The sequence below is a fragment of the Spermophilus citellus genome (genome assembly GCF_964194105.1).
Source record: "Spermophilus citellus genome assembly, chromosome: 13".
NCBI classification, from domain to species: domain Eukaryota; kingdom Metazoa; phylum Chordata; class Mammalia; order Rodentia; family Sciuridae; genus Spermophilus; species Spermophilus citellus.
Window position 1 is genome coordinate 61,957,855 of NC_138193.1, and position 27,537 is coordinate 61,985,391.

Consider the following 27,537-nt stretch of genomic DNA (forward strand, 5'->3'; position numbering starts at 1 on the left):
TTTTTGTTTTTTTTTGAAGATTCTGCGGTCACTAGCAAAACACTGCTTTGCTTCAAAAAGCTACAGATAATGCTTTAAATATATTTATATCCATGCATATTTTTCCCTTTTCTGACAAGGTACTTAACAGGCCAACTCCCAAGCAACAAAGAATTCCCTTTTTTCCTTTATTGACAGTTTTAGTTTCTGTAGTGAAACAGGCGGTGTGATCCTATCCATTCACTTCCCTGACCTTGCACTAGTCTTCCAAGGGAGTAGGAGTGGAGGGACAGGATCCTCCTCCCAGAGATACCCTAAGTTTGATCCTTAGCTCCTTAGCCATGCTGAAGCACAATGGCAGTTCTCTAATTCCCAGACACATTTTCTTTTAAGATACTAGGCCAGGAAGGTGGAGACCCAAGCCCTGAAGATGGCAAAAGATGTCACAATTGCCCAAAGTAATCTGTAGAAGTTCTATTCATTTACCCCTTTTCTTCTGCAGACTGAGGGCTAAAATTTTCAAAAAGGAACTTACTAAGCCTCACTTGATCCCTTTTTGTGTCTGAGAATACCAAGTATTTGGAACCTTCTTTCTCAAAGCAGCCTTCTGTGAATAATCTCAGCAGGAAGAAGAGTTTAGGAGCTCTTTTTTTTTTTTTCTTTTTTAAAACTGGACATAGGGGAGGCAAGGCCTGTAACTGTAAATCTTATTTTAACAAAAGTTGCAAAGCCACATGCTTTCTGTGGAAAAGCACCAAAAAGAATATAGTTTGGAAGGATTCTTTGTAAATAAAACCAGTAATTTAATAGCCCTTACTTCAGAGAAGAGAAAGGCATTTAAAGCTAAAAATACATTAACATTTTTCCCTTGACTTAACTGTTAAATGGCTCTTGCAAATACTTCTTGACAGTTTCCTTCCCAAGAGTCAACTTTTGGCTGACAATTTCATCTCTGCCTGAGAAGATGCCTGAAAGAGAAAGCATTTGTTACAGGCATAATGTTGCAGGAAGAAATAACAGCAATCACATGTATCCATTTCAGAACTAAGATAATTACTAAAATTGCTTTGATGTAAAAATGCAGGGACTCCCTGCTCTTGACATAGCTACAGTGAATTCACATCTAGAAAATCATTTTGTAGGAGAGGAAATTTCAGTGCAAACCCAAGGTTGGTACCAGTTAGCCCCTCTTGTTTTACCTCCTTTCCTCTTTCCCTATTTGAGTTTTCGAGGGATAAAAAGAAAGTTGTACTATGTAAGTCTCCAAGATGTATTTTATTCTGTCCCCCAGCCCTTTTTGGAAGGAGCAGTGTGGGAAATTTGCAGAAACCCTTTGTGGCAAGGGGGTTGGGACATTGGGAGAAGTAGCAGTAACTCTAGGTTTCCATGGGCACTTGGTGCTGTCAGCGATGCTTAAAGATGGAGCATCAAATAAGCTGGTGAGAAGAACCTGAGGGCAGAGGCAACCTGACCATAGCCCCATAAAGGAGAGGCGTTCATGTGCAGAAACAAAGTAAGTATGGACAATTTTGCTGCTGGGGGCTAGGACTGGGGAAGGTAATGCAATAAAGATGGGTGCACAGAGCACTTTTGTTCTCAGCAGGCAGCAGGAGTGAAACCAGGTAAGGAAGACACCAAACGGGCTTTCGATGCTACAGGAAAACTCACACCCTCCTTCCGGGCTGTGTTAGTGTCCCCTATTTCAGCACCACAGGCAGCCTTCCTCCAGTACTATTTCAGCAGCTCTAATCCCTAATCAGCACCGGGGCTGCAGGGCAGACTTTCTTCTTGGGCTCCTCTACTTACCGGGTTAAACCCCTTCACATGGGCGCTCCTTTGCTGTCACTGGCTTACTGTCAGGGATAAGGGTGCAGCCAGCCAGCATGTCCACAGAGGCCAAGATAGAGTCATAAAGGCGATCTGCATGGCTCTCCAGCTCACCAGACTGCTTCGCAATCCTCCCAAGGACATCCTTTAAAACTAACAATAAAGTTATACAAAGATACAGCATTCTGCTTGAAATAGGGCTGTAGCAGTAGTTTCAGAATGCCCACCCATTTTATTTTTTAAAACAGTGATGTTCCCAGGACTTCTGTGGCACTGTTAATTTTTAATGAGGGTCTGTTAATGTTTGTTGTGTTGTTTTGTCGTTGCAGTATTGGATAATTAACTGAGGGGCATTCTACCTCTGAGTACTTCCTCAACTCTTTTTATTATTTTGAGACAGGGTCTTGCTAAGTTGCCTAGGCTGACCTGGAATTTGGAATCCTCCTGCCTCAGCCTCCCGTGTAGCTGAGATTACAGGTGTGTACCACAACACCTGGCTACATTATTAACTTTCAGTTAAAGCTAGTAGTTCACCAGCTGTACTCTGGAATTACATAATTGACAATAGGGCACACAGACATGGCTTTCTGTTAGATAGTATAATTTAACTTCAGAGATGAGATCGGGCACATATATAAAAACATGCCAAGATAAAACTGCTGATGCTACCAGCTCCTATCAACTTCTGTTGGCTTGAGGACATTTCATATATGAGTGATTTGGTAATGTATTAGGGGATGCTTATGAGTCCTTCTGTGGGTCCTAAGTGAACAGACTTAAAAAGAAAATTATCTGAGAGCAGTCTAGGACAAAATCATTAGGCTGGGCTTCACTCCTACAGCGGTGCTATGGATGGGCTTTATATATAGCCAGAGTATTTTACGCACAGCAGACTTTTTCCTTCAAAAGATAAAAAAAAAATTTTAAGCACAAAGGCTGCCTTAGCTTCCGGTGCCTTTATCAGCTGTGTTAACATGCTTTCTGGTTTCCTGCCACAGCTACAACATCTGCCAACAGAGGAAGGGAAAGGGGAAGCTGCATGCCTTCAAACATTGCTGACTGGATGGGCAGAAGGAGGAATATAGGTTGGCTATGTTGAGGTCAGCCCCTGGGGAAGCCGCAGAGTGCCATGTCATCAGGGCAATGAGCTGTTCTGACAACTCTAGAGAGCTGGCGTGGCGGAGATGTGCAGTAAAGCTTGGTCATAAAGGTGGCTGAGCTGGGTGTTTCCCCTCTACCTTCAGACTTTACTCAGCCTTCCTGTGTGTTGTCAGTGGAATTCAGGGGAACTTTTTGATTATACTTTAATCTTTGACTGTAGGGGCCAAGGAAAAGAGAAGCTAGAAAGGGAAATGAAGTACAGAATAATTTCCCAGTAGGATTTTTTTTTTTTTTTTTTTTTTTTGCAGTATTGGGGATAGAATCCCGGGGTAGTCTACTACTGAGCTGCATCCCCACCCTTTTATTTTGTATTTTGAGATAGAGTCATGCTGGTCTTGAACTTGTGATCCTCCTTCCTCAGCCTCCTGGGACATTGGGATCACAAGGCATGTGCCAACACACCCACTTCTAACTTTTGTGTTTTAACTGAATACAATCAGGGGCCTTGTACAGCTTAACATTAACAGGTTCCAGTCATTTGACCAGTTATAAGGGTTGAGATGCAAGACAGAACTGTCAATCTGTACAAGTAACTGGGTAAAAATGTGGAGGCCTTTGGCAGGAGGCTGAGATGGGCAACTCTTTAAGGGAAAATCCCTTGGGTTATACTTGGAGTCAAGTAAGAAAGCGGGCTGTGAAGCTGGGCGGGAGTGGGCATGTGCTGGCCTCTGCTCACTCTGATAAGGTGCTCCTGGAAGAAGAAAAGTGTGAAGTGTCAAGAGGAACTTGTGATTTTCACAAAACAGCCAAGCGTTCTGATTATTCCAGGCAGAGGACAGGGAGGGGCATTGTACCAATCTGAAAGAGCCTGGATACATATCCATGAACCATAGATTCTAACTGAAAGCCTCCTCTTCTGGCCAGTACTACCCCGGGATCCCTTCTGAGAGCAGCGTCAAGTGGGGTGTTCTTATCACAGGCTAGCTACTGAAAACTACTGGAAAACTTTTTAAAGTGAAGGTCAGTCACTTTACAGAGGCCTACTTTCACATGTGGCCTCTGAAAAGAGGCTCCTGCATTTGAGCTTTCCCTGCTCAGGCCTCACACCTCCAGACATTGACAGCAGTATAGAGTCAGCACATCGGGGCTGCCTGAGGCAAATTCACAATTCTGTAAGGTAATAATAGCATCTATCTCACAGAGCTGTGATTAAATGGGGGAAAAAAAGATGCCAACTGTTTCAGCCCATGCTAAGTGTTCAGTAAAATGCTGGTGTAGTTACAGCAGCAAAGGAGCTTGGCATGCTGAGTTTGTGCCCCAATAGAAAACCTAAAGATCCTAGTCTAAGGGAACCAGGGAAGAGCCAAAGGCCTTAAAAGGGCAGAGAATTGCAAAGGGTTCACGTAACTCACAAGAGATAATCATTTTCCTACTGTAAACCCTTTAGGGGTCACTGTCCATCAGAACCCCTCTGCTGATTCACAGGTACTTCCCAGGGTACCACTGAATATCTGCAAGTGCTGCCAGTTGTCACACTGTGGGAGTAAAAGGGCTTACTGGTATTTATGGGGTCAGGGATGCTGCGAAACATCCATGCTGCGAAACATCCTGCAATTGCATAGGGAAAACCCTCTATAACATACAGCAACTGTGCTGGGGTTGAGAACCTAGGTCTATACTACCTCCCTAGTCTACACCCACTACTCTGTTAAAAGTGCCTTAAAAAAAAAGTGCCTTCTCAAGCTCCTGAGGTCTTGCTCAGCTTTGCGTACTCTTGGATTCCAGTATAAATCTCATCTCACTCCAAAGCTCAAGCAAAAAATAGATGAGATCTTAAAGCAATTGTTTGTACATAGTCTTACAGGAAATTAGGGACTACTTTGAGGAGTTCCCTCAGTTCAAGATTTTAACCTCCATATCACACCTCTTCCCCTATAAGGACAAAGATGTGTGTAAAACTGTAGGCACCTGGTACACTCAGACCTTCTCTTCTTTTTTGGCACTGGGGATTGAACCCAGGGGTGCTTTACCACTGAACTACATCCTCATCCCTTTTTGAGACAGGGTCTTGCTAAGTTGCTGAGGCTGGCTCTGGACTTGTGATCCTCCTGAACGGCAGGAGTGCACCATCACGCCCAGCTAGGAGTCCTCTTAGTCTCTGATTCTCACAACACCAGTTGGGAACTCATCCTGCAAAATGGGTTTGAGCTTGGTTTGCATGCCACTGCCACCCCATTCCCTTTCATCAGTTTAATTCTTCATTCAGTCTAATCCATGAGAATAGATTATTCTCAAGTCCTTTTGGTCAAGGATTTTTGGAACAATTCCTTCCCTAAAGTAGAAAATAAGGCAGAAAAACCAGAGTTCAACCTGATCTGAGTAAAGTGAGGAACCTCTGAGTGTTACCCACTGAATACTCCAGCCACAATTAAGGATTGTTAGAATACAATCACGATTCCCACCCAGAACACTACCAAGAAACTATATAAGCAAATGAGCGCCATTCTTGCAAGCTTAAGCTGGATTTCTGACAGATTTACTTTTAATGACAACTGCCTCAACCTGGGTTTGCAGGGCAATGATGACAAAAAGACCTGGCAGAAGTCTCCATGTGACTCTTAAGGCAGGTGGGGGTGGTTCCTGCAACATTGTATTCTCACCAGGCCTGCTGCTGAGAGGGATTAAGCTCTAGCTAAATTAAAAGCTCAAGCACATAAACTGGGCACAGATGTACATGCCTACAGTCCCAGCTATTCTGGATGCTGAGGCAGGTGGATTTCAAATTTGAAGCCAGCCTGGCCAACTTTGAGCCCTGCCAAATTATAATGAAATGACTGAGGATATAGATCAGTGGTAGAATGTTTGCCTAGCATGTGTGAGACCCTGGGTTCAATCCTTAAGACTGCAAACAAAATAGAAAAAAAAAAAATCATTAAAACAAACAAACAAACAAAAAACCCTCAAGCACAAAAACATACTCATAGACCCAATGGAACAGAATTGGGATCTCAAGAAATCTACACATAGATCTACAGTCAATTTTTGACAAAGGCAGCAAGAATACTGGTGAAAGTCTCTTCAATAAATGGTGCTGGGAAAACTGCAAATCCACATGCAGAAGACTAAAACACAACCCTTGTTACAAAAATCAACCCCAAATAGATCAAAGACTTAAACATAGACCTAACACTATGAAACTACTAGAATAAAACATGAGGAAAGGCTTCAGGACATTGGTCTGGGCAAACAATTTTTGGATATGACCCCAAAAGCCTAGGCAATAAAAGCAAAAACTGACAAACAGGATTACATTGACTGAAAAGTTTCTGCACAGTGAAGGAAAAAACAGAATAAAGAGACCTACAGAATGGAGAAGGTATTTGTAAACTAGTCATCTGACAAGGGATTAACTCTCAAGTATAAAAGGAATTCAAATAATAACAACAAAAAACCCAAATAATCTGATTTAAAAATGGGTAAATGACTGAGTGTTGACATTTTAAAAAAGATACACAAATGGCAAGAAATATATAAAAAATGCTCAATATCACTAATCATGAGGGAGATACAAATCATAACCACCATAAAGTAAAATTTCACTGTAGTTAAATGACCATTATCAAAAAGACAAAAAAATTAAAGGTGAATATTTGGAAAAAGGGGAACACTCAGATAATGCTGGGTAGGAAATGTAAATCAGCAGAGCCACTATGGAAAATAGTATGGAAGTTCTCAAAAAACTAGAAACAGAACTGCCATGTAATTCAGCAGCCCTACTACTGTGTATACACATCTAAAGGAAAGGAAATCAGCAGGTCAGAGACACCTGCACTCACATGTTCACATCCAACACATTCATAATACCCAAGATATGGAATCAACCTAGGTGTCCACTGGTGGATGAATGGGTAAGGAAAGTACATTTACAGAGTGGAAAATTGAAAGCATAAAAAAGAACAAAAGTCTGTCATTTCATATTCATGGATAGAATATTAAGTGAAATAAGTCAGATGCAGACAAATTCTGGGGGCTGGGGTTGTGGCTCAGTTTTAGAGGGCTTTCCCAGAGTTTATGACACCCTGGATTGGATCCCCAGCTCCATAAACACAAAGAAAACAAAAACAACCAAACAACAAAAACCTGATTCTGCATGTTCTCATTATGTAGAAGTTAAAAGGCAGATCTTACAGAAAGAGAGGTATCTCTAATCATAGAATGATTAATGGTTCTGGAATGCGGCTGGATAGGAGAAATAATTTCTCAGGTTTTGCAGTGCCAAGAATTAAACCTAGAGCTTCGCTGTGCCCCAGGCTATATATCCCCAGCCCCACTTCAGAAGTGTTCTACAGCACAGAAAGATAACAATGGTTGACAATAATTAACTGTTTATTTCAAAATAGCTTGTACAGAGGATTTTAAATGTTCCCAACACTAAGAAATGATAAATGAGATAACCAATATACCAATCCTGATCTGGTCATTCCACATTGTATACATGTACTGAAATGTCACACTGTATCCGATAAATAGGTACAACTGTGTGTCAATCAAAAATAAAAAAAATAGGTTAAACAATAATCTCTCAAGCATCTCACCTGGTGTGTTCTCCAATAGGCACTGAAGAAGAATCTCCCCCTTCTGTAAGACACTGTCTGTCAGGAACTGATGTTCATCTATATCATTCTTAAATTCCTTAAGACATATAGGGAAAGAAAAGGGAAAACAAAACTTCATTACTATTGTTTTATAAAACTTAAATGAACACCATGCAAAGTGGCTTGAGTCCTCTAACATGGAAGATACCACTTGGTCTGCAGAATTCCTCAAGTAAAAAGTGTACTAGTTTAAGTTCATCTTCCTTGAGCCTAATTTTTTTTTCCTTCTGTTTAGTTTGACAAGAGTATTCCCTGACTGAGGCTGGCTCATGAACAGATTTATTGTTGTGCCCTATTTTATGGGGTTCTCATCAACTCACAACAGTATGGGTTTCCCAAAATAAACTCTTTTCTACTGGACCTGATAAGTAAGAATAAGCAATGTGGCTAGTGACCTCTGGCAGCTTCGGCCTCCACCTTAGGGTTACTGCCTCGACCAGGGAAGTGGCAAGTTTCCCAAGCAGCTCATCTGTTTTGCCCTCACAGCTACCAAACTTTGTAGTCAATTGTTTTAATCTTTTTTTAGTTGCTAAGAAACATTAGGTCAAAACTATGGCCACCTTTAATCCATGGGGCATAATTTGGTGCTTAGTTGTTTTTCTTTTTTTTTTTTTTCCCTTAGGTACTACAGATTAAATCCAGGAGCTCTTAACCACTGAGCCACATTCCCAGCCCTTTTTATTTTTTAAGACAGAGTCTCACTAGGTTGTTGGGGCTGTCCTGAACTTGTGATTCTCTTGCCTCAGCCTCTGAAATTGCTGGGATTACAAGCATGAGCCTCCATGCTCAGCTTGGTGCTTAACTTTTTTTTTTTAATGTTTCTTTTTTAGTTATAGTTGGACACAATATCTTTATTTATTTTTATGTGGTGCTGAGGATTGAACCCAGAGCCTCACACGTGCTAGGCGAGCGCTCTACAGCTGAGCCACAATCCCAGCCCCTGGTGCTTAACTTTTTGAGCCATAATTTCACTCTTGGATTTACTTTTTTCATGGTTTCAGTCTTCCTCTACCCTGATATCTACACTTATTTTATTCCTTGGTACTCTTATGTAGTTGAGATGCTGCCTTAACCCCACTAAGTTAAGATAGGCAGAGTATGGGAAAGGCTTCAGTTAAAATATGTGAACACAGAACTGGGTGTGATGGCTCGTGTTTGCAATTCCAGTGATTTAGGAGGTTGAGGCAGGAGGATTGCAAGTTTGAGGTCAGCCTGGGCAACTTGGCAAGACCGTGTCTCAAAATAAAAAAAGTAAAAGGGCTGGGCCACTTCATACAAACCCAAATGTCAACAAAAATTGTTTCTGTGACATACTGAAGAAACGTGACCTGCAAGCCCAGAAACACATACAGGGTCTGGGATCCCAGACTCTTTTAATGAACTTGGCAAGTGTTCAGATTTATTCTCTCAACATGGAGAATCTGTGAAGTACTAGGGGAAATATTCTTGGCTTTACTCAAGAACACACTAATGACTGTATATACCACTGTCCTCTTTCTGCCTCAAGAACTCAATGGGCTTATTTGTCACATCACACAAAATTCTATGGTAATTATAATTGTAAAAATAAAATAAAAGGGATGGGGACATAGCTCAGTGAGAAAGCATCCCTGGATTCAATCCCCAACGGGGCTCTCCCCCTCAAAATAGCCACACCCACAGCTAACACCTTAAAAGTAAGTAAATTAAATATGTGAGCATGCACACTTGCTTATAATAGTTGGAATTTTTTTTTTTTAAATACTGGGATTTAACCAGGGGTGTTTTATCACCTAACTATATCCCCAGCCCTTTTTATTTTTTGTTTTGAGGCAGAGTCTTGCTAAGTTGCCCAGGCTGGCCTCAAACTTATTATCCTCCTGCCTTAGCATTACATCTGGATTACAGGCATGTGCCACCATGTTGGTTTGGCCTCCAATTTTTCTAGGCCTCAGCCTCAGAGTAGCTAAAATTATAGGTGAGCACCATCTTGCTCCTTTTATACTAAGTCTTGATTTAAGCAGGAGCCAAGGTTAACTCATACGTATACATGAGCCATGCAGTATTCTGTGTGGGGAAGGGGTTCAGTGCAGTCTCAGTTTGTGACAGTTGTGTGACACAGGCTTAGGCCTCACTGACTTGCAGGAGTAACTCCTAGCTCAGATCTCAGCTGAACTCACAAAGCAAGATAGTTGTTGGAAGTGAGGTGCAGAGAATGGCATGAAGGATAAAATGAAGGGAATGGGGTTAGCCTATATGCACCTGTTAATGACAGGCTACAAAGACCATTGAGGTAAGTCTAACAGGGCATTTCCTCTTCTCTACAGATATATGCAACATGGGGTCATGGATTCGGCTTACAGAGGACCCTGAGACTCAGCCTTCTTCAAGCTCTTTCTGGAACTCAGGCTACCTCTCTCCACAGTGCAGTAAATAACATTCCTGAGGGTGGAGCAGCTGGCCTGCCTGCCAGATTTTGGTTGGCTCAGAGAGAAAACAAAGGTCCTCCCTTCAGCCTGGGTGTGGTTCCGGCCAGGCTCTGAGTCAGGGTGGTGCAGCCTGAGGAACTTGTAAATCACGCCCTCTTTTGTCGAAGTTAATGTCAGGTTTTAAGGTTGTACAGATTTAGAGAAGACCCCTTCTAGATTGTCATCAGACTCAGACCACAAATGCTGTCTCTGCCCCTCAGGAAGAAGTTACGAAGGCTTGGCCAACCAGAGGTTAAATGTATTAGCTGCTTAATAGAACATTCTGGGAGGCTTGCTTATTTATTTATTTATTTTAACCAAAGTATTTCCACAAAATTTTTTTGTTTTGTTCTTGGAGTACTTCTTACTCTCTACCTTAAATGAATCTATTTCTCTGTCTTCAATCTCTCTTTCTAAAGAAAGCCCTCTATGATCCCTCTCCCTCCCTCAGTTAAAAAGGTAATAGGTTTGTCTAAATAAGATGGAGATGCTGGCCCCAGGAGGTAGAGGTTCCCTTTGATGTGATAAGAGGGTAACAGTGACTCAGATAAGAAAGGCCAGGTTGTTTAGAAGAGGGGGAAATCCTGAAATCCCTGACCTTTGTCCTACTGTATCCCTTTCCCCTCTCATAAAAGATTTCCATTCTCCAAGATGGTCTTTTTTTTTAATATTTATTTTTTAGTTTTAGGTGGACACAATATCTTTATTTTACATTTATGTGCTGGTGAGGATCGAACCCAGTGCCTCATGCATGCTGGACGAGCACAATACCACTGAGCCACAACCCCAGCCCCCCAAATGGTCTTTGAGACAGAAAGGTCTTCTCTACCCTCATCTCCTTTATCCTACTCAAAACTGGTTTAGAATAAAACCTGCTTTTCCCTCACCAACCTTCCCCCTGAGTTTTAGTGGAGCCTGATTAGCAGTAAAGTCTTTTCTCCCTGGCTTCAGGATAAAAATTACATAATTTCAATATGCTTAATCCCATTCAATATGCTTACCCTAGGATCAAGTTAACTGGATCTCACAAAGAGGTATTTTTAAAAGAATGGAATCTTAATGAAAAGGAGGTAACCTCCCCCCCAAAAAAGCCAAACCCAAGCCCAAAGACACACAGAAGCAAACTGATGTCAGATTTTTGTTTAAATCTGCTTCATCTGAATGCCCTGTTGACATTCTGAAGTCAGGAAAATTTCAGCTCAGATACTTAAAAAATAACAAAGCCCATCAGAACTTCTGAGATGGAATGTTCTGTATCTGTACTGTTTGGAGTGGTAGCCACTAGCACTGGGAATGCAGCTAATGCAAGTGAAAAATCTTAATTTCAATAGTCATCTGTGACTGGTGGTTCTGTAACAGTGCAGGCCAATAATTATAAACCCTGAGATATTTGGAAAATTATAATGCAGAACACCCTGAAGTATTTACAGTGTATATTTTCTTAATTCTATTTGGCCTGGGAATCAATTCATTTATTTTAAGAAGTTTTTTTTTTTTTTTGTACTGGGGATTGATCTCAGGGACATTTGACCACTGAGCCACATCCCCAGCCCTTTTTTGAATCTTATTTAGAGAATGTGAATTGCTTAGTCCCTCGCTGCTGCTAAGGCAGCAGATCCTCCTGCCTCAGCCTCCGGAGCTGCTGGGATTACAGTCCAGTTCATTTTACAAAGTTTTACACTTAGAATTTGAAAAGCCCCTCTGATTAGTTTCAGCTATAATTGAGCTACAACATATTAGGCATCAGTTATTTGAGATTTTATTTTGTGATTAAGTGCTTTTGCAATCACTCTTCGAAAGTAAAAAGGCCAGAAGCCAGGACCACACATTACCCGGTAAAGCTGCAGAGAAGACTTGAGACCTGTAAGACTAGACCTGGGTGGAGAACCAAGGTTAATGACATCTGAGACATCATACAGCCAGCGGATCAGCTCTTCCAGCTGACAGCAAAACGTCTGCAGAGACAAATAAATGAACACACGTAGTGACTGAACTCCTATTTGTAATCAAAAGGCTAAAAATATCAGGATGGCTCTGGGAATGGTGTGCACCTCTCAGAGCTTTCCTTCAGGCTCCTCTCTTCTCTTCCCCTGCCTGTTCCCATCCCATGACGCCAGACCTTCCTCTGCCAGAGCAATGAGAAGCCCCTCTTGATTCTGTCTCCCTTTAGTCAGATGTGACACCAAATGAGAGACTAAGAAAACCCAGCCCATGCAATGGGAGTGAACTGTAAAGGCAATGGATTGGACAGCTGAGAGGAGCAGTTCTGTCCTGGAAACCAATTCTTGGGATAGCACCATTACCATCAAACCGTTTCTAAGGGAACAAATCCTGACCAACGTGAACCCATTGCTGAAAACAACTTTTACCTCATGCTATCTCCATCTTTTACCACAAAAGATAACATGTCCAATAACCTTTGTCCTACCTGCTACCCAGGACAAAGAAAATAATACATGTGACTTCAGGCAGGTTAAAACCCACCTCGAGTGCTAGGACATGTGGGTAGCACAGGCTCACAGGCCGAGGGCCACGCTGCAGGCAAGCATCCTTCTGCCACCTGGTGGGGAAGGAGGGCAGAAGGATGCCCAGAGAGTGGGGAAAGGCACGTTCCTGAACCTTTCCCGGGTGTCGGTAACTGCACAAAGTCCTGATATGAATTATTTAATTTAATCCACACAATATCCCAAAGAGGCAGGGCTCCACATTTCACAAAGAAGCAAACTCAAGGGACTGAGCCAAAATCCCAGAGGCAGCAGGGCCATTATTTACAGTCCAGATTTGCCTGACCATTAGCAATCTATTCCACCCAGTATTGATCACATCTTCAGATGTGTGTGTGTGTGTGTGTGTGTGTGTGTGTGGTACTGGGGATTGAACCCAGGGCCTTGAGCATGCAAGGCAAGTACTCTACCAACTGAGCTCCATCTCCAGCCCCACATCTTCAGATTCTAACAGGCAGCCAACGAAAGGTTCAGTGGCCAAGAAGTCTAGGACATGGGACATCTAACACCTCTTACTTTGTGGAGTACACCACTGTGGCAGAGGAAGCGCTGAAAAGTCCTGCAGGGGCTGGGGATGTGGCTCAAGCGGTAGCGCGCTTGCCTGGCATGCGTGCGGCCCGGGTTCGATCCTCAGCACCACATACCAACAAAGATGTTGTGTCCGCCGATAACTAAAAAATAAATATTAAAAAATTCTCTCTCTCTCTAATAAAAAAAAAAAAAAAAAAAAAAAAAGAAAAGTCCTGCAGTTGAGAGAGCTGCTACCTTTGTAAAGCCCAGTGTTTCCTAAGGGCACCTGCACAGGAACCCTTTGTGCAGGATACCTGAGAGGAAAAGCAGCCAGGGCTAGTGGTTTGGAATCAGGATCTGCAGGGTCCACCTGGGTCTGATTCCTGGCATTGGTCCCACACACTCTGCCTTCTTCTCCAAACAGCAAAATGATAATAGTACTTATGGGGTAAGATTTTTTTAAAAATATTTTTTATGTATATTTTTTAGTTGTAGATGAACACACATTATCATTATTTATTTTTATGTGGTTCTGAGGATAGAACTCAGTGCCTCCCGCATGCGAGGCAAGCGCTTTACCTCAGCCCAAGAATTTTTTCAAAAAAAAATTAAAAAAAAATTTTTTTTTTTTTAGTTGTGGTTAGACACAATACCTTTATTTTATTTATTTATTTTTATGTGGTACTGAGGATTGAACCCAGTGCCTTGCACGTGCTAGGCGAGCGCTCTACCGCTGAGCCACAACCCCAGCCTCAGGAATTGTAAGAACTAAATAAGGTACAGCACAGTGCCGGGATGTGAAAAGTACCAGTCATTGTCAGCAAGTTTTACTGTGAAGTTTGTGGACTGGGGAAGACAAGAAACCCTCCGTCCCGCCCTGCCCCAGGTCCTTACCTGCACACACTGCAACAGGGAGGCTTTCCCCTGCTCTTTTCTGGGATCCTGCCTTTCAGCACCTGGGTCCAAGAATGGCCACCTGTCCAACACAGCTGGCAAGGAGGGGTGTGTTTTCAGCAGTCTAGAGGAGACCCCAAGCACGTGGCTGCTCACCAGATTGCCTTCCCCTGCCGAGTCTCGGGCCTGGACAAAGCTGTGCAGGCAGCAGTGGTTCTGTCCCTTGGGGCATCCAGGTCCTTGGACAGTAGTCCCAGAAGGAAGCTGGCTCTGGCTGGAGTCCGATGGAAGGGAAGCTGGCCCATCAGTGTCTGATACTTCCAGGGAACTCTGCCCCTCAGCGACTCCAGGGGGCAGGGTCACCAAGGTGGGAATGGCATCTAGATAAGAAACCAAACTAGAAACCTGTGTCAGCCGAGTGGGCAGGGCAAGAAACTCATCGTCATTCTCCACCTCTTCTTCTGATTTCCATCTAGAATCCATGCAGGCAGGGCGCCGGACACTGTGGCAGGCCCTCTTCTCCCTTTCTGGCCTGGGTGAAGGACACCTTCTGTCCCTTGTCCTCAGCTGGGGAGAACCGCCCATCTCGAGGTGTTCACCCACAGGAAGCCGATTCTTCACGCCCCTCAAGGCTCTCTCTCTGCTCTCCCAAGAGGCATCTCTACTTCCTGGGACTTTAGGGGTGGATGCAAGTTGGCTCCAAGATGCCAGGCTCATGCTGCCCTGCTTCTGGGACACTTCAGAGGGCCACTGCTTAAGGCTTGGCTCTCTAGGCCCAGAAAATGGCAAGGTAGGGGCCTGTGCTGGTGGGCAGTTGGGGGAGACATTAGTGGGTGATTTCAGAGTACTTGCTGGAGAGACAGAGAAGCTATCCAGGTCTACACCTGAGTCCTGCAGGACAGGGTCCGCTGGCACATGGCTATTAAGTTGCTTTGGGAGCTGAGGCCCAGGCCTCAGGGGGTAAGTATAGTCCAGCAGGTCTTCATACTCTTTATTTGGGTTCCAGAGCGGGGAGTGGCGATCAGGGGAAGGAGGCAAGGAATCCGGAAGCACACAGGCCCAGTACTCAGCCTGGAAGGAGAGGCGCCTCCGGCCCAAGCCAGTAGCATCACACCCAGAAGCTGCAGACTGTGATGACCACTGGAGCTGAGGCCCTGACCCCACCAGAGAAGGGGGATTCTGAGGGACAGCCAGCTCCAGGGAGGAGGGGATCTTGGTAAGGGAGCCATTCTGGGTTTCCACCTTCTCTTGCTGATTCTGGAGACTGCTGCCTGAGGAGGAGGCAGAGACACTGCAGCTGGACAGTTGAGGAGCAGCAGCCCCTGGGCTTACGACGGACTTCCACGGTGATGGGAAAGGGAAAAGTGAGATTTGAGGCTGTTGGCTGAGCACCCAGGGGGAACCAACTGGGGAAGGGTCATCTTCAGTATCAGCCTCATGTCCTGAGCAAAGAGCTGTAGTTCTGGGCATGTCAACACTCTGAGGTAGCTCCTGGGAGGTAGAAGGCTTGGTCTCCTCCATCTGCAATAGTAAGGGACAAAGAGGCACTCGGGTAAAAATAATCAAACCCAATTTCTTTTCCCACGACAACGCAGGCAGGGAAAATCTCAAAATGTAAAAAAGTCTGTGGCCTAAGGCAAGAAGCAGAGTGATTCAGGCTGCCCCAGCAGAGATCCCTGTCCCCAGTCCTTTCAGAAGTTCTTCCTCTATGGATGGCCAGTTTGTGAGCAAGCAAAACCCAGCTCTGTCATGCTGCAGCTGGAGAGCACTGCCCATTCTTTGAGAAGCAAGTCCTGGGTGGGCTACCTTTGATCATTATGTGGCTGACAGGAGATCCAAACCTCACCAGGCTGCACCCTGCTCAGCTTGCTCCCCAGTGGTAGGTGAACTCTGACAACATAGTCCCTCACCTCAGCCTCTTCACTTTGAATTTTTAATCAGCTCAGTGAAAAACTCAGCCTCCATAGAGGCAGGACAGCACAATTGTTAAGGGATGGGCTTTGGAACCCAGACCTGAACCAGTCAACTCCTAAGCTCTACCACCTTCCAGAACTAAGATTGAGCCTCACTTTGCTGGTGTGTAGAGTGGGGAGGGTAACAGCACTGCCCTTCAAGAGGAAAGGGTCACTGAACTCTTGGAGCAAAGCACTTGGGAAGAGCCCAGGTACTACCTCGATAAGCAAACTCACTCTAGTGAAGCTGCCCACTTCTGTGCTGACTGACTTGCTACCTGCCCCACCACATTAGCTCAGCCCCTTGCTCCCAGTCACACTCAAGAGTCTCCCCACAGGATGGGGCCCATGGGGAAGCAAGCAGCAGCCAAGGTCACAATGACATCAAGAACATTAAAGCGGGCTGGGGATATAGCTCAGTTGGGCGAGTGCTTGCCTCCCATGTACAAGGTCCTGGGTTCAATTCCCAGCACCACAAAAAAGAAAAAACAAACAAACAAACAAACAAAAAAGAAGCCATTCCCAGGAAAGGTTTAGGCAAGCAGAATATAGAATGTCAGAACTGGAAGGGACAGATCATTAGGGTCACCTTCTAATTATAAAAAGGCCTTGAAAGATGCAGTGATTTGGCCACATTCTCAGAACCTAGTAGGATTCCCTCTCATTGGGTTCCTTGCAGTCAGATGCCCAAGAAATTCTCTTTAGCCATAGACAGTGCTGTCCCCCACAGGGGTTCTGACAGGTCTCCTGGTCCCAAGGGAATTCAAGTCTCAGGGCCCTCAGAAGCCCAAAATGTCCCCAGGGTCCTCTTGAATCCTTCAAATCACCAACTCAGAAGAAACACAATAGGGCTCCAGTTGTCAAAGGTCCCCTGGTCTAGCCCTCTGGGCAGCAGGCTCTTGGCCATACCCTCACCAGTCCTCAAGGTCAAGTTATGCTCTTAAGGAACAAGAGACACCATGGACAGAGTGCCCTCTTGGCCTGGAGGCCTACCTCTCAAAGTAAGCCTGAGATAGAAATCCTCATTCCCAGGCTTCTCCAACCCTCCAACCTGCACCATGGCAGGGAAAGGATGTTAGTCGGTGAGGAAACGTCCACACCTCCAAAGGACAGCACTGTGTCAACCCACAGTCCTGTTTGCCTTCCTACCTACCTGGCTTTCCACAGAGTGCAAGAGGTCTCCAGTTCCCACACTGGCAGGAGGAAGCAGGCCACTGGGGGCAGGCCTAGACCTAACAGCTGCTCTGCTGGCAGCGTTGGCCTGTGGCAGGTAAGCTCTGCAGGTGCTGGCAGGAGTAGGTAGCCCCTCTGCCCCCCACAAAGGAGAGGCCGGCCCTCCTTCAACCTCTAGGCATTGGGGCTGCTCCTGGTTCATGGGCCCCGGCACATCCACCTTTTGCTCCCCACGGCTCCATCTCCCACAGGACTGGGCCTTTGCATCTGCAGATACTTCCAGCTCTGCCTTTTCTTCACCCAGGGCCATCAAGCTGTCCCTAGGTCAGGGCTCCCCTGAAGCCTTCTACTCCCTACAGAACAGGAGAGAAAAACAAGATTTTTTTTCATCTGTGTTCAAGAAACCTTGTGTTTTGTTGTTGTTCTTTTATTTTGTTTTTTAAAAATATTTTTTAGTTGTAAATGGATCTTTTGTTTTATATATATGCAGTGCTGAGGATCAAACCCAGGGCCTCATACATGCCAGGCAAGTGCCGAACCACTGAGCCACAACTCCAGCCCCAGTTTCTTTATTTTTATGTGGTGATGAGGATCAAATCCAGGGCCTCGCACATGCTAGTTGAGTATTCTACTGCTGAGCTACAACCCCAGCCCTGGAAACCTTGGTTTTTAATGTTTAAGACAAACATTTTGGCCAAAGGGAAAAAGAAACAGCGACTATGTCCACAGGGAATGCTAAGGTCCAGGTTTTCCCCGGCTTCAGAACTTTCAGAGGGAACACAGAAGCACATTTTGTCCTCTGTTTTTATGGTAGCTGATTCTGTCCCCAGCAGAAGGAACCCAGGAAGGTCAGTACAGGTGTTAAGGTGCAAAAGGCTTGGTGGGCCTGCAGCACAAAGCACCGGCCTAGTGGAGGAGCAGGGCGGTGGCAGAGAAGGAACTCTATGGTGGTGAGCTAGCTAGGACCCTTCTGTCCTAAAGTGTCACACTCCTGTGAGGCTGAGTTAGGGACAACTTATATAGGAGATGGATGATGGTAGGCCTTCTGACAGGTGGAGGTTTGTGGCCAAAAGACACAATCCTGATCCTAATCACCCAATCCTGATCCTAATCACTAGGTGTTTCTTCAGTTCTGTAATTCAAGAACAAAGAGCAAAGGTTTTTATTTCCTTAGGCTGTTTTTGTCACTGCTTGGTTTGCCCCCATGCAGTTTCTGACATCTTACACAATGCACAGGATAGAGGGGGCAGCTGCCCCAGGCCCTCTTGCTGAGCACCAAACTCACAGCAAAGAAAGAAAACACACTTCACCTGATGACTGTGGAACACTAGGGTCAGGTAAGGTTCAATAGGGAGACTGGGGGAGATACTGCCTCAGCAGTCCGAGTCAGAGTCAAGGTTAGGGTCCTGCCTATGTCACCTTTTCATACAGTCCCTCTGACCCAACCCCACTGAACCAGAGGCCCAGCTGGGCCCTCTCTGGGTATAGCCTACTGTGGTTCTGTGTCACAACAGCCTGTCTGTCTGTTGGCAGGTGATTTGGCCTATCTCTATCCCTTCTACCCTGGAGAATAGCAAGTCAGGGCATGCCCTGCCTCCCACTGGGCCCAAGAAAGGATACTTCTTATGGGACTTGGCTCTGCCTGGCAGAGGAGGCAGGGCCCTCTCAGCACATAGAATCTTATGCCCAGGCTATGGATGAGGCTGGGCCTCTCATTCTAAGGATGGTCAGAGACCTAAAGGAGAGATCAGTAACCTTTTCAGGCTAACCTGGCTTTTTAAAAAATTATTTTTATTTTTATTTTTATTTTTTTAGTTGTCAATGGATCTAACCTGGTCTTTTTTGTCATTGTTACTAGGGATTAAATCCAGCACTTTACCACTGAGCTATATCCCCAGACCTTTTTAATTTTAGATTAGGTCTGGCTAAGATACTAAAGGTCTTGCTAAGTTGCTGAGACTGGCCTTAAACTTGTCCTCCTGCCTCAGCCTCCCAAATCACTGGGATTACAGGTGTGTACTCACTGTGCCTGGCACTAGCCTGGGCTTATGCTGATGTTGATGGCTGAGGGAAGCTGTGGAAACCAGGTGGGTAATGGTGGGACCGGAGTTAGTCCATGTGAAGAGATCCAGGTAGGCAGAAGAACACAAGGTGGGCACTCAGAGAAGAGGAAAAGAATTTGAGATGAACCTGCAAATAGGAAGAGATCTAGGACAAGCCTGGGCCTGAGCTGGTCAGCCGGGGCTGCTGCTAGGGCAGGATGGTGCTGGGCTGAAGACAGAAGAGCAGCTCTGGGAGGGCTTGGGAGGAGGTAAGGCAACTATGAATGCCCAGGATGTCGGCAGCCACCTGCAGTGACTCAGGCCAATCTCAAAGCTCAAATGTGGACAGAAATAGCCTTGTTTCCTCAGAGACTGGAGGCAAAGCATGAAAGAGCAGGCACTGCTGGCAGCAGGGGAGGCTGCCAAGGGGGAGGAGGCCGCAGCTGCATGCTCCTCACACTTGGCTCACATGTCAGGAAACACAACCAGGGAGAGAACCACATACACCTGAGACCACTCTATCCCAGAATACTAGAGTCCTCACTGTGTCCTTCCTAGGCACATGAGGCTCCACCCTGCTTTAGGGGTGACCCTTCAAAAGAGCATGCACTTTACCAGCATGCTCATTTAATTCTCTCAAGCACCAGATAGGGCAGGAGTTAGTCAGAAAAACAAGTTTTGGACAGGTAATATATGGCTCAAATACAAAATGCACGACAGATGTGAAAGTCTCCCTCTGTCCATGTCCCCTGTTCCTCCAATAAATGAGCCAGTGCATGCAGAACATTTCAAACAGTGGCTGGCACAGCACATGTACTAAGCATCAACTATTAACAATAGTGTCATGGGGGCACTGACAGAATCAGTGTTAACAGGTCACCTTACAAGGAAGGAACAAAGGAGTTACACAGGAGAAACAGCAGTCAACCTTTCATATAAATCAAAATGTTTACCACCAGATACTCCCACAAACACAGGTAAGCAGCCTTAGTAGTTTTTGTGGATGACTTCTGCATCCCAATGTGTACACAAACATGATTATCTATTTTAGCTGCTACTTTAAAACAAAATACCTTGGAAACTGTTCCTTACCAACGCACAGGTTTCCTTTTTCTTTTTCATCACCAGTCACTTATATTAATGGATAGTTGGGTTATTTCCAATCTTTGCTTCTACAAATAATACTCTGATGAACAGCACATCATCTGCACACATGCCAGCATCCTGAGGTGCAGAGGACCCGCACACGTTGCCAGGAGCCTCTGGGTGCTGTCAATCCAGACTCCCACCTGCATGTGCCAGTGTGGCATCCCACTGCAGGAAGGGCCCCTTCTCACTTCAGATGGGGAAACCACAGCTCAGAAGTCAAGTCCAAGTGCTGTCTGACTCTAGAACCCAAGCTCTTTACGGACCAAGCAGGGAACCAGTGACAGAAGAAAAGCACAGAGTAGAAGGAGAAGACTGGTGGAGAAGACGGATGGAAGGACAGAGTGACCAAGTCCTGCTGAGAGGGATTTTCATGAAGCCACATCCTCACCTTGTGGCTCTTTAAGAAACTGCATATGAAGACATTTGTGGGTAAGTTGTGATTTCACAACCGTGGGAACAAGCTGAGCCCACGAGCTGGAGAAATTAGGGTGACGGCCGAATCTAACCCACAACCCCTGATTGCTCCTTCTTGCTCCAGTCCTAAAAACTCTCTCAATGGCCAGAGTTCCCTATGCCCCTCACTAAGGAGTGTTGAGTCAGTGCTGGAGTGAGATGAAGCCAGGGAAGACAAGTGAAAATATTTTGCTTTGAGGATGCGTTCTCTTATCTGGACTTCATTATTCTTATCCTGGGGAAGGGAGTGTGGAGAACTACAGTAACTATTCTATGCTGTTCAGGAGACACCCTTGAGTAATTCACAAGGGCATACACAAACCTAATCTAGGTTTACCAGCGTGACCAGAGGCCCTTCATTAAACGAGTAAGGAGGTCTGAAAACCAATAATTTTCATGGAAACAGTACTTACAAAAAGACAGAATTTAAGGGGCTGGGGTTGTGGTTCAGTGGTAGAGCACTTGACTAGCACATGAGAAGTGCTGGGTTCAACCCTCAGCACCACATAAATAAATAAATAAAATAAAGGTATTGTGTCCAACTACAGCTTATATATATATATATATATATATATATATATACACACACACACACACACACACACACACACAGAATACAGGTGGTTAAGCAGTCCCTTCACAATCTTATTTTATTGATATGCCTAATAAATCATGTCCTTCCCCTATGCTGCATAATTTCTGAGAATTAGACAAATGTGAAATAAAAGAATAAAAGCAATTATGCCTTCCAAATCTTACATGAAATGATACTAAATACAAAGAAAGGGAGAAATTGACAGGGATAGAGATAACGAGGGAAAAATCCCTGATGTAGTAACTGTTGCTTGAGGGTGGGGCGCCTGCTTGGACCTTCCTTCTAGAGACAGTGTGTCCCTCTCAGAACAGCCGAAAGGACTGCTCACACTGAAGAGCATCCCTTGCTATGCTGCTCATCAACTTTAGCTGCTGCACTACAGCGGCTCCATGATGGCCTCCTTAGCTGGCCTCCTTCCTTGTAGGGAAGCATCAGAAGATGGCACTGAGTGAAAGGAGGCATCAGAATATAGACAATGAGGGGCTGGGGTTGTGGCTCAGTGGTAGAGTGCTCACCTAGCATGCATGAGGCACTGATAAATGTAAATCCTCAGCACCACATAAATGTAAAATAAAGATATTGTATACACCTAAAACTAAAAAATAAATATTAAAAAAAAGAATATAAACAATGAGCAATGAAATACATCACTGCCTGAGAATGTCTGAACCCACTAACTACAACTGCTTGGTCCCCGTCCAAACCAAGAGACAGGCCATATAAGCTTTGCATATTCTAGGGTCCACCTGGACTTTGCTATTAAAATCCTCCATAGTTTCCAGGACCCACAAAGGCTGTATGATCTACAAGATATAATTAGGAGTGAGGTAGGCTTGGCTTACTCTTGTCCTACAGTAAAAATATGCTCAGCACCACGTATGAGGTAACGTTAACTCTACAAGCCTGGCCACCTGACCCTCCTGCTATCTGCTTATCACTCGAAGGCAGTCCTGTCACAGCTGCCAGGCTTGCTCCCACTCATTCCTGTCCAGGACAGAGAAAAGAGGAATGGGAAAGGGGGATGGAGGCTGTCCACTCTTGACTAAAACATTCAAATAGAAAAATGATCCACTAGGGGAGCATACAGATTCTTTCATCATGATTTCTCTTTATAACAATCCCATTTATCCCAACTGTGTCCAGGAAGTTCCGTTCTGGCAGGGGCCTGGTGCTGCTTCACAGAGCAAGCATTACCAGTTCTGGGCCCCTATGGGTGAAATCTGTTTTCACAGGAGCCATAGGCATAGAGATAAATGCACACAGAGATGAATACACAGTGGCAGAATGTGGCCAATGAGCCATATGAAGCGGCTCTGCCTGCTTCTCCTCCTCCACAAGTATGAACCAAGGCAAGGGGAAAGATGGGAGGGTAGAACCCACAGGGCAGGTGGCTGTGTTCAAGACTCCTGGGGGGGAACTGGATTTATAGGAGAAAAGAATGCCAAGGCCATTATAGGAGAAAAGAATGCCAATCCAGGCAAGGTGGCTGCATGAAAGGGGGAAAAGATATATATTGGGGTGGCCCACAACGGGAGGTGACTTTGAGGCCCACCTCAGAGCAGGGTTGGTGCAGGGAAAACTGTGACTGCAGGCCAATGGCCCAGAGCAACTGCTATTTGTCTGCTGTTACCCTGGCTGCAGAAGGCTGTCTGGAGTCCCTCAGTCCTCAGGACCAGCCCATCCTTCCCTGAGGTGAAAATGAAGACCAGGCTCAAAGCTACAGAAGGATAGAGTAAGGCCTTTCCTGAACCATTAGGCATTCATATCTTTCTTTTCTCACTCCCTCAGGCTGCTTCTTAAAGTTCTGTTTTGGGTCCACAGAACAGGAGGAGTCCCCACAGCTATGGGGGGAGACAGTGGGTTCCTATAGATCATTATGCTGGGGAGTGCATGAGCCAGGCTAACAGTCCCCTCGCTTTCTCACCCACTCACCTCTTGGCTGACTGACTACAACCACCAGCCAGCCTCACAGCAAAGCCAAGGTCTGTAAATGGCTTTAGAGACATGCAACTGCCACATCTACAAGGAGCATGGCTGAGCCCAGTCACCCCTCCCATCATCCCAAGTTCTTGGGCCTCCTCCTCAGGCAGTAGAGTGTTGGCATCAAAGTTCAAAGAACAAGGATGTTGAGGTCCAAATGCGAAATAAATGTGTTCAAATTAATTTTTCCCACCAAAGAGCCAAGCAGAAAAATAGTTTTCCTGGAACACAAGTTGCTCCTACTGTCAGAGGAAGCTGTATTGGCTCCACATGGCTGTATTTCACAGGCCACTGGGTTTACTATACTGACAGTTTTCTGGGAGGCCATCAGGCTACACACATAAAGACTGATAAGAATCTTACCAATTTTCTCAAAAGATACTATGAAGAATGCCACTTAGTACACTACAATGTCCTCTTTGGAGAACCCATGAAAGAAGAATTCTATGGTCTCACTAACAGAAAGAGCTGCTTCTATTGAGCAACCCATTTTTACTTTATAGGTATTAGCAAAACTTATAAAACTTCCCTCTGTGCTTTGGCTGCTACGAAGGCCAGAGCTAGAAAAGCAGTCCCATATAACTAAAATGTACAGGGTAGAGGCATATCACTTTTGTGTTAATCTCACCCTTGATTTCTTCTTTTCTTTCAACCTACCTGCCTCAATTGCTTTTATTAAAAATCTTGTTACAATACAAGCACTTCAGATTCCTAAAATCACTTAACAAGATAATGGACTTGCTAAGAACAGAATAAAGAGAAAAAATTCCTAAATATAAGATTTTATTCCAATACCTAAGAAAATAAAATGTGATGGGTTGGGGGTGTAGCTTGATGGCAGGGTGCATGCTTCACAGGGTGCATGCACTGGGCCCTGGGTTTGATCCTCAGTACCAAATCACCACCACCACCACCAGCACTAACACCACATCAACAGAATCTTCTAAAAGGTAAGCACAGAAGAAACACTTATTTTATTTTATGGAAGGAAATGTTGCCCAATTCTAGAATTGCAAAAATAAAATCAATCTTTAAACACACGAAAAAGGCAAAAAGATACTTAGGTTAGTACTTCACTATTCAAAAATGTGATCCAGGACCAGCAGCATCCATATCCCCTCAGAGCTTTCTGGAAATACAGACACTCAGGTCTCACCTACAGCCTTGGAAGCAGAACCTGCATTTTAGCAGAATTTCCTAATGACTTGCTAGGCACACTAATGTTTCAGAAAACACCAGGCTGGTAAGTAGGATGGTCTTGTCCAATGGCAAGCAAGCGCACACATGCCAGGCACACAGAAGGAAATTTATGGTCCTTGTCCTGAAAGCTTCTGCAATAAGATACTTGAAAAAGCTCACATCTTGTAGCAAATTTTTAATACTAATTATGAAATGTCACAGCTATAAGGATGTTCCCAGAAAGAATAGTACTGTGGCTATACTAAAAACATAATCACATATTTGAATTTCTCCTGTGAATTACAAGTAAGAAGAGGAACGAAGATACTTGTTTTGGAGATGTGAAATAATTTAAAGAGAAGCTGACATGCCAAGGGGGGCTTACAGTTGGAAGGAAATACACACTTCAGTCTGTTTCCTGCAACCAGATGAGGCACAGGAAAACCTGGAAGAGAGGTAGCAACCCCCATGGGTTGCACGTGGCACCTCTAGGTCAGCAAACAGTCCAAAGACAACAGGAAGACTTCTTCCACTTTTCACATGTCTAGAAACAAATTTAAAGACAGGAAGCAGTTTCTTCATGAGAATAGATTTAGTTCTAAGGAGAAAAGCCACTCAAAGTTCACCTACACAAACTCTGCCTTTTGCCAAAGACTTTTTCTTGCTGGATGTGGTGGCATATTCTTATAATCCCAGCAGCTAAGGTGGCTGAGGCAGAAAGATGGCAAGTTCAATGCCAGCCTCAGCAATTTATCAAGGACCTACAGAATTTAGTGAGATCCTGTCTCAAAAATAATAATAATAAAAAAGAACTTTTCTGTCTCTCATCCTAAATATTTTTTGGCAGTCACATCAGGCACCATCTATTTCATGCCTCTGCCCTATCACATGACCAATCTGAGTAATACATCACATTAAAAGTCAACAGTGGCTAGACATGGTATGCACCTGCAATCCCAGCAACTCTGGAGGCAGGAGGATAACAAATTTGAGACCAGGCTCAGCAACTTAGTGAGAACTTGTCTCAAAATAGTTCAGTGGTCAAGCCCTGTTGGGTTCAATCCTCTATACCTAAAAAATAACAATAATCATAAAAATAAAATGCTTTTAGAGCTGGGTTGTGGCTCAGAGGTACAGCGCTCGCCTAGCAAGCAATGGGTTTGATCCTCAGCACCACATAAAAAATAAAATAGAGAAATTGTGTCCACCTACAACTATAAAATAAATGCTAAAAAAAAAATTCTACTGTGATACTTGGTCAAACTGTTATTTGGCACCCAATCTCTAATAGGTGGTAAGACTGTAGAAACATAAACAGATAATCTATGGAATACTTTTCACCATGGGAAGAGAATCAGGAAAGGTTTAAGGGATTTTTTTTTTCTTTTTTAAAATTAAGGATCATATAACGACTAAAAAGCAGATCTGAAGGGTCAAGTACTCTACAGAAATTTAGTATTGGTGAGTCTGTTCAAGTATCTGTTTATTTTTATCCTAACAACTGCTGACAGCTACTAAATATTTTCTTTGTGCCAGGAACTATCTTGGGCATTTTATTATCAGTATTTTATTCAATCCTCAAAACCCACGGAATAGGTACTATTACTAACTCCACTTTACAAATGAGGAAACTGAGGCTCAGAGAAGTTAATTTACACAGAGTTGTTAACTCAGCAGAGCTTTAGTCCGATTTGACTTAGCCTAAGCTATTGGCCCAAAAAGTTAAAAGAATAAAAGTTCCTGTTTTTTCAACTTTTGGCCCCACTACTGCTTTTTGTTTTCTTCCGGCTTCCTTCCATCACTGAGTGCCTTCATCAGGCTAGGGGCTGGGGAAACCACAACACAGGGCGGTGTGTAAAAACAGTGGTTATAGAAAGCAGCCCAAAAGAGGGCAGTGATCATCAGTTTTAGGATGGGGAAGAACTTTTAAAAAGCTTCCTAGAAGAGGTGAAACTGAGTCCCTTGCTCTTTTCTGTAGAGTGGAACAGAATTTACCCAGATGTTGAAGAAAGGGCCTGGAGGGAACAAGGTGAGAAATAGTGACTTGCATTTCTTTTAATCAATCCCAAAGCAAACTGATACAAAACACTTTGTCATGCCCTTTAACAAGATCCCTTACACCCCAGATCTGAGAGCTGATGGGGTATATGCCAAAGCTAGCTCCCTTGTGCCCTCGCCACCTGGGACTCCCAGTGAAGTCCAGTCTGCCCTGACTCTGGCAGGTTTCCGCTCATTTTATTACAAACAATACACTGAACGAAACCTAGTAATTATAAAGGGTCTGGAATAGGTTTTGGACAAGTGCCCCTGGGCTGCTAGGAACCATTCTAGTGATGACAGCTGGAAAGGATAGCTCTTCTGGGTTAAAAAATGAGTCATTTTGCTTTTCTTCCTCTGCTACGGTCACAGCGATAGGACAGCGTTCTTCCTAGCCCCGGCATCAATATCCAGAAAACGAGCGAGAGAATCGTTCGTCTCGATCTTTCCAGTGGGAATGACCCTGGGCTGCGTTCCCCCGGATCGAGAAGCAGGGTTCCCCCGCGTGGAGGCAGACGCGCGGCGCAGCTGCGGGGCCGCCAGATGTGTGGACACGCGCTCGCTCCGCAGGGCCTTGCCGCTCCCAGCCGTTCTTCAGCCCTTCTCCCGCCCCTCACCTCGGCCCGGTTCGGTATGCAAGATGGAGGCGAAGGCACGAGGCGCCCCCACCCCCAGGAAGCCTTTGTGCCCTCCAGCCCGCACGGCCCCGGGCCTCGCAGGCCGCCCAGGAGAGATCGCGGAGCGGAGGGAGCCGCACCGCAAGCGCGGGGCTGCCCAGGACGCTATTTCCAACACCCGGCACCCCGACACGTACGTCAGATACTGCCTACTCACCGCACCTCGAACCTTCGCACGTCCTGGGCAGCCCCGCAGTCCCATGCGGCAGCCCGAGCCCGGGATCCCAGGCAACAACCGTGGCCCTCTCGCTGGCGCCCGGAACGCTGGGGCGGGACCGAGCACCGGCCACGCCCCTCGGCCCTCCCACTCTCCGTCCGCGCCGGGAGGCCGGAGCAGCCAATCTGAGCCCTCAGTGTGGAGACTCCACCAATACACAGCCCGC

General features: G+C 45.1%; 1 protein-coding gene across 6 annotated transcripts; it reads right to left on the bottom strand.

The window, feature by feature from the left end:
* Positions 1 to 27,452, bottom strand: CEP68 (centrosomal protein 68). 6 transcript variants are annotated; one of them, XM_081263911.1, is made up of 8 exons: positions 27,317 to 27,451; positions 24,846 to 24,984; positions 17,023 to 17,395; positions 13,918 to 15,438; positions 11,842 to 11,964; positions 7,503 to 7,599; positions 1,786 to 1,959; positions 1 to 947 (listed from the first exon to the last, which is right to left on the bottom strand). In XM_081263911.1, the coding sequence occupies exons 3-7, from the start codon at positions 17,350 to 17,352 to the stop codon at positions 1,790 to 1,792; spliced, it is 2,241 nt and encodes a 746-aa protein (XP_081120037.1). In that variant the 5' UTR covers positions 17,353 to 17,395; positions 24,846 to 24,984; positions 27,317 to 27,451; the 3' UTR covers positions 1 to 947; positions 1,786 to 1,789. The 6 variants fall into 6 exon arrangements, with proteins under 6 accessions (XP_081120037.1, XP_081120035.1, XP_081120036.1 ...); XM_081263909.1 differs by having other exon boundaries at positions 27,312 to 27,425; XM_081263910.1 differs by having other exon boundaries at positions 24,826 to 24,984; positions 27,312 to 27,425.
* Between the last annotated feature and the right edge of the window lie 85 nt (positions 27,453 to 27,537).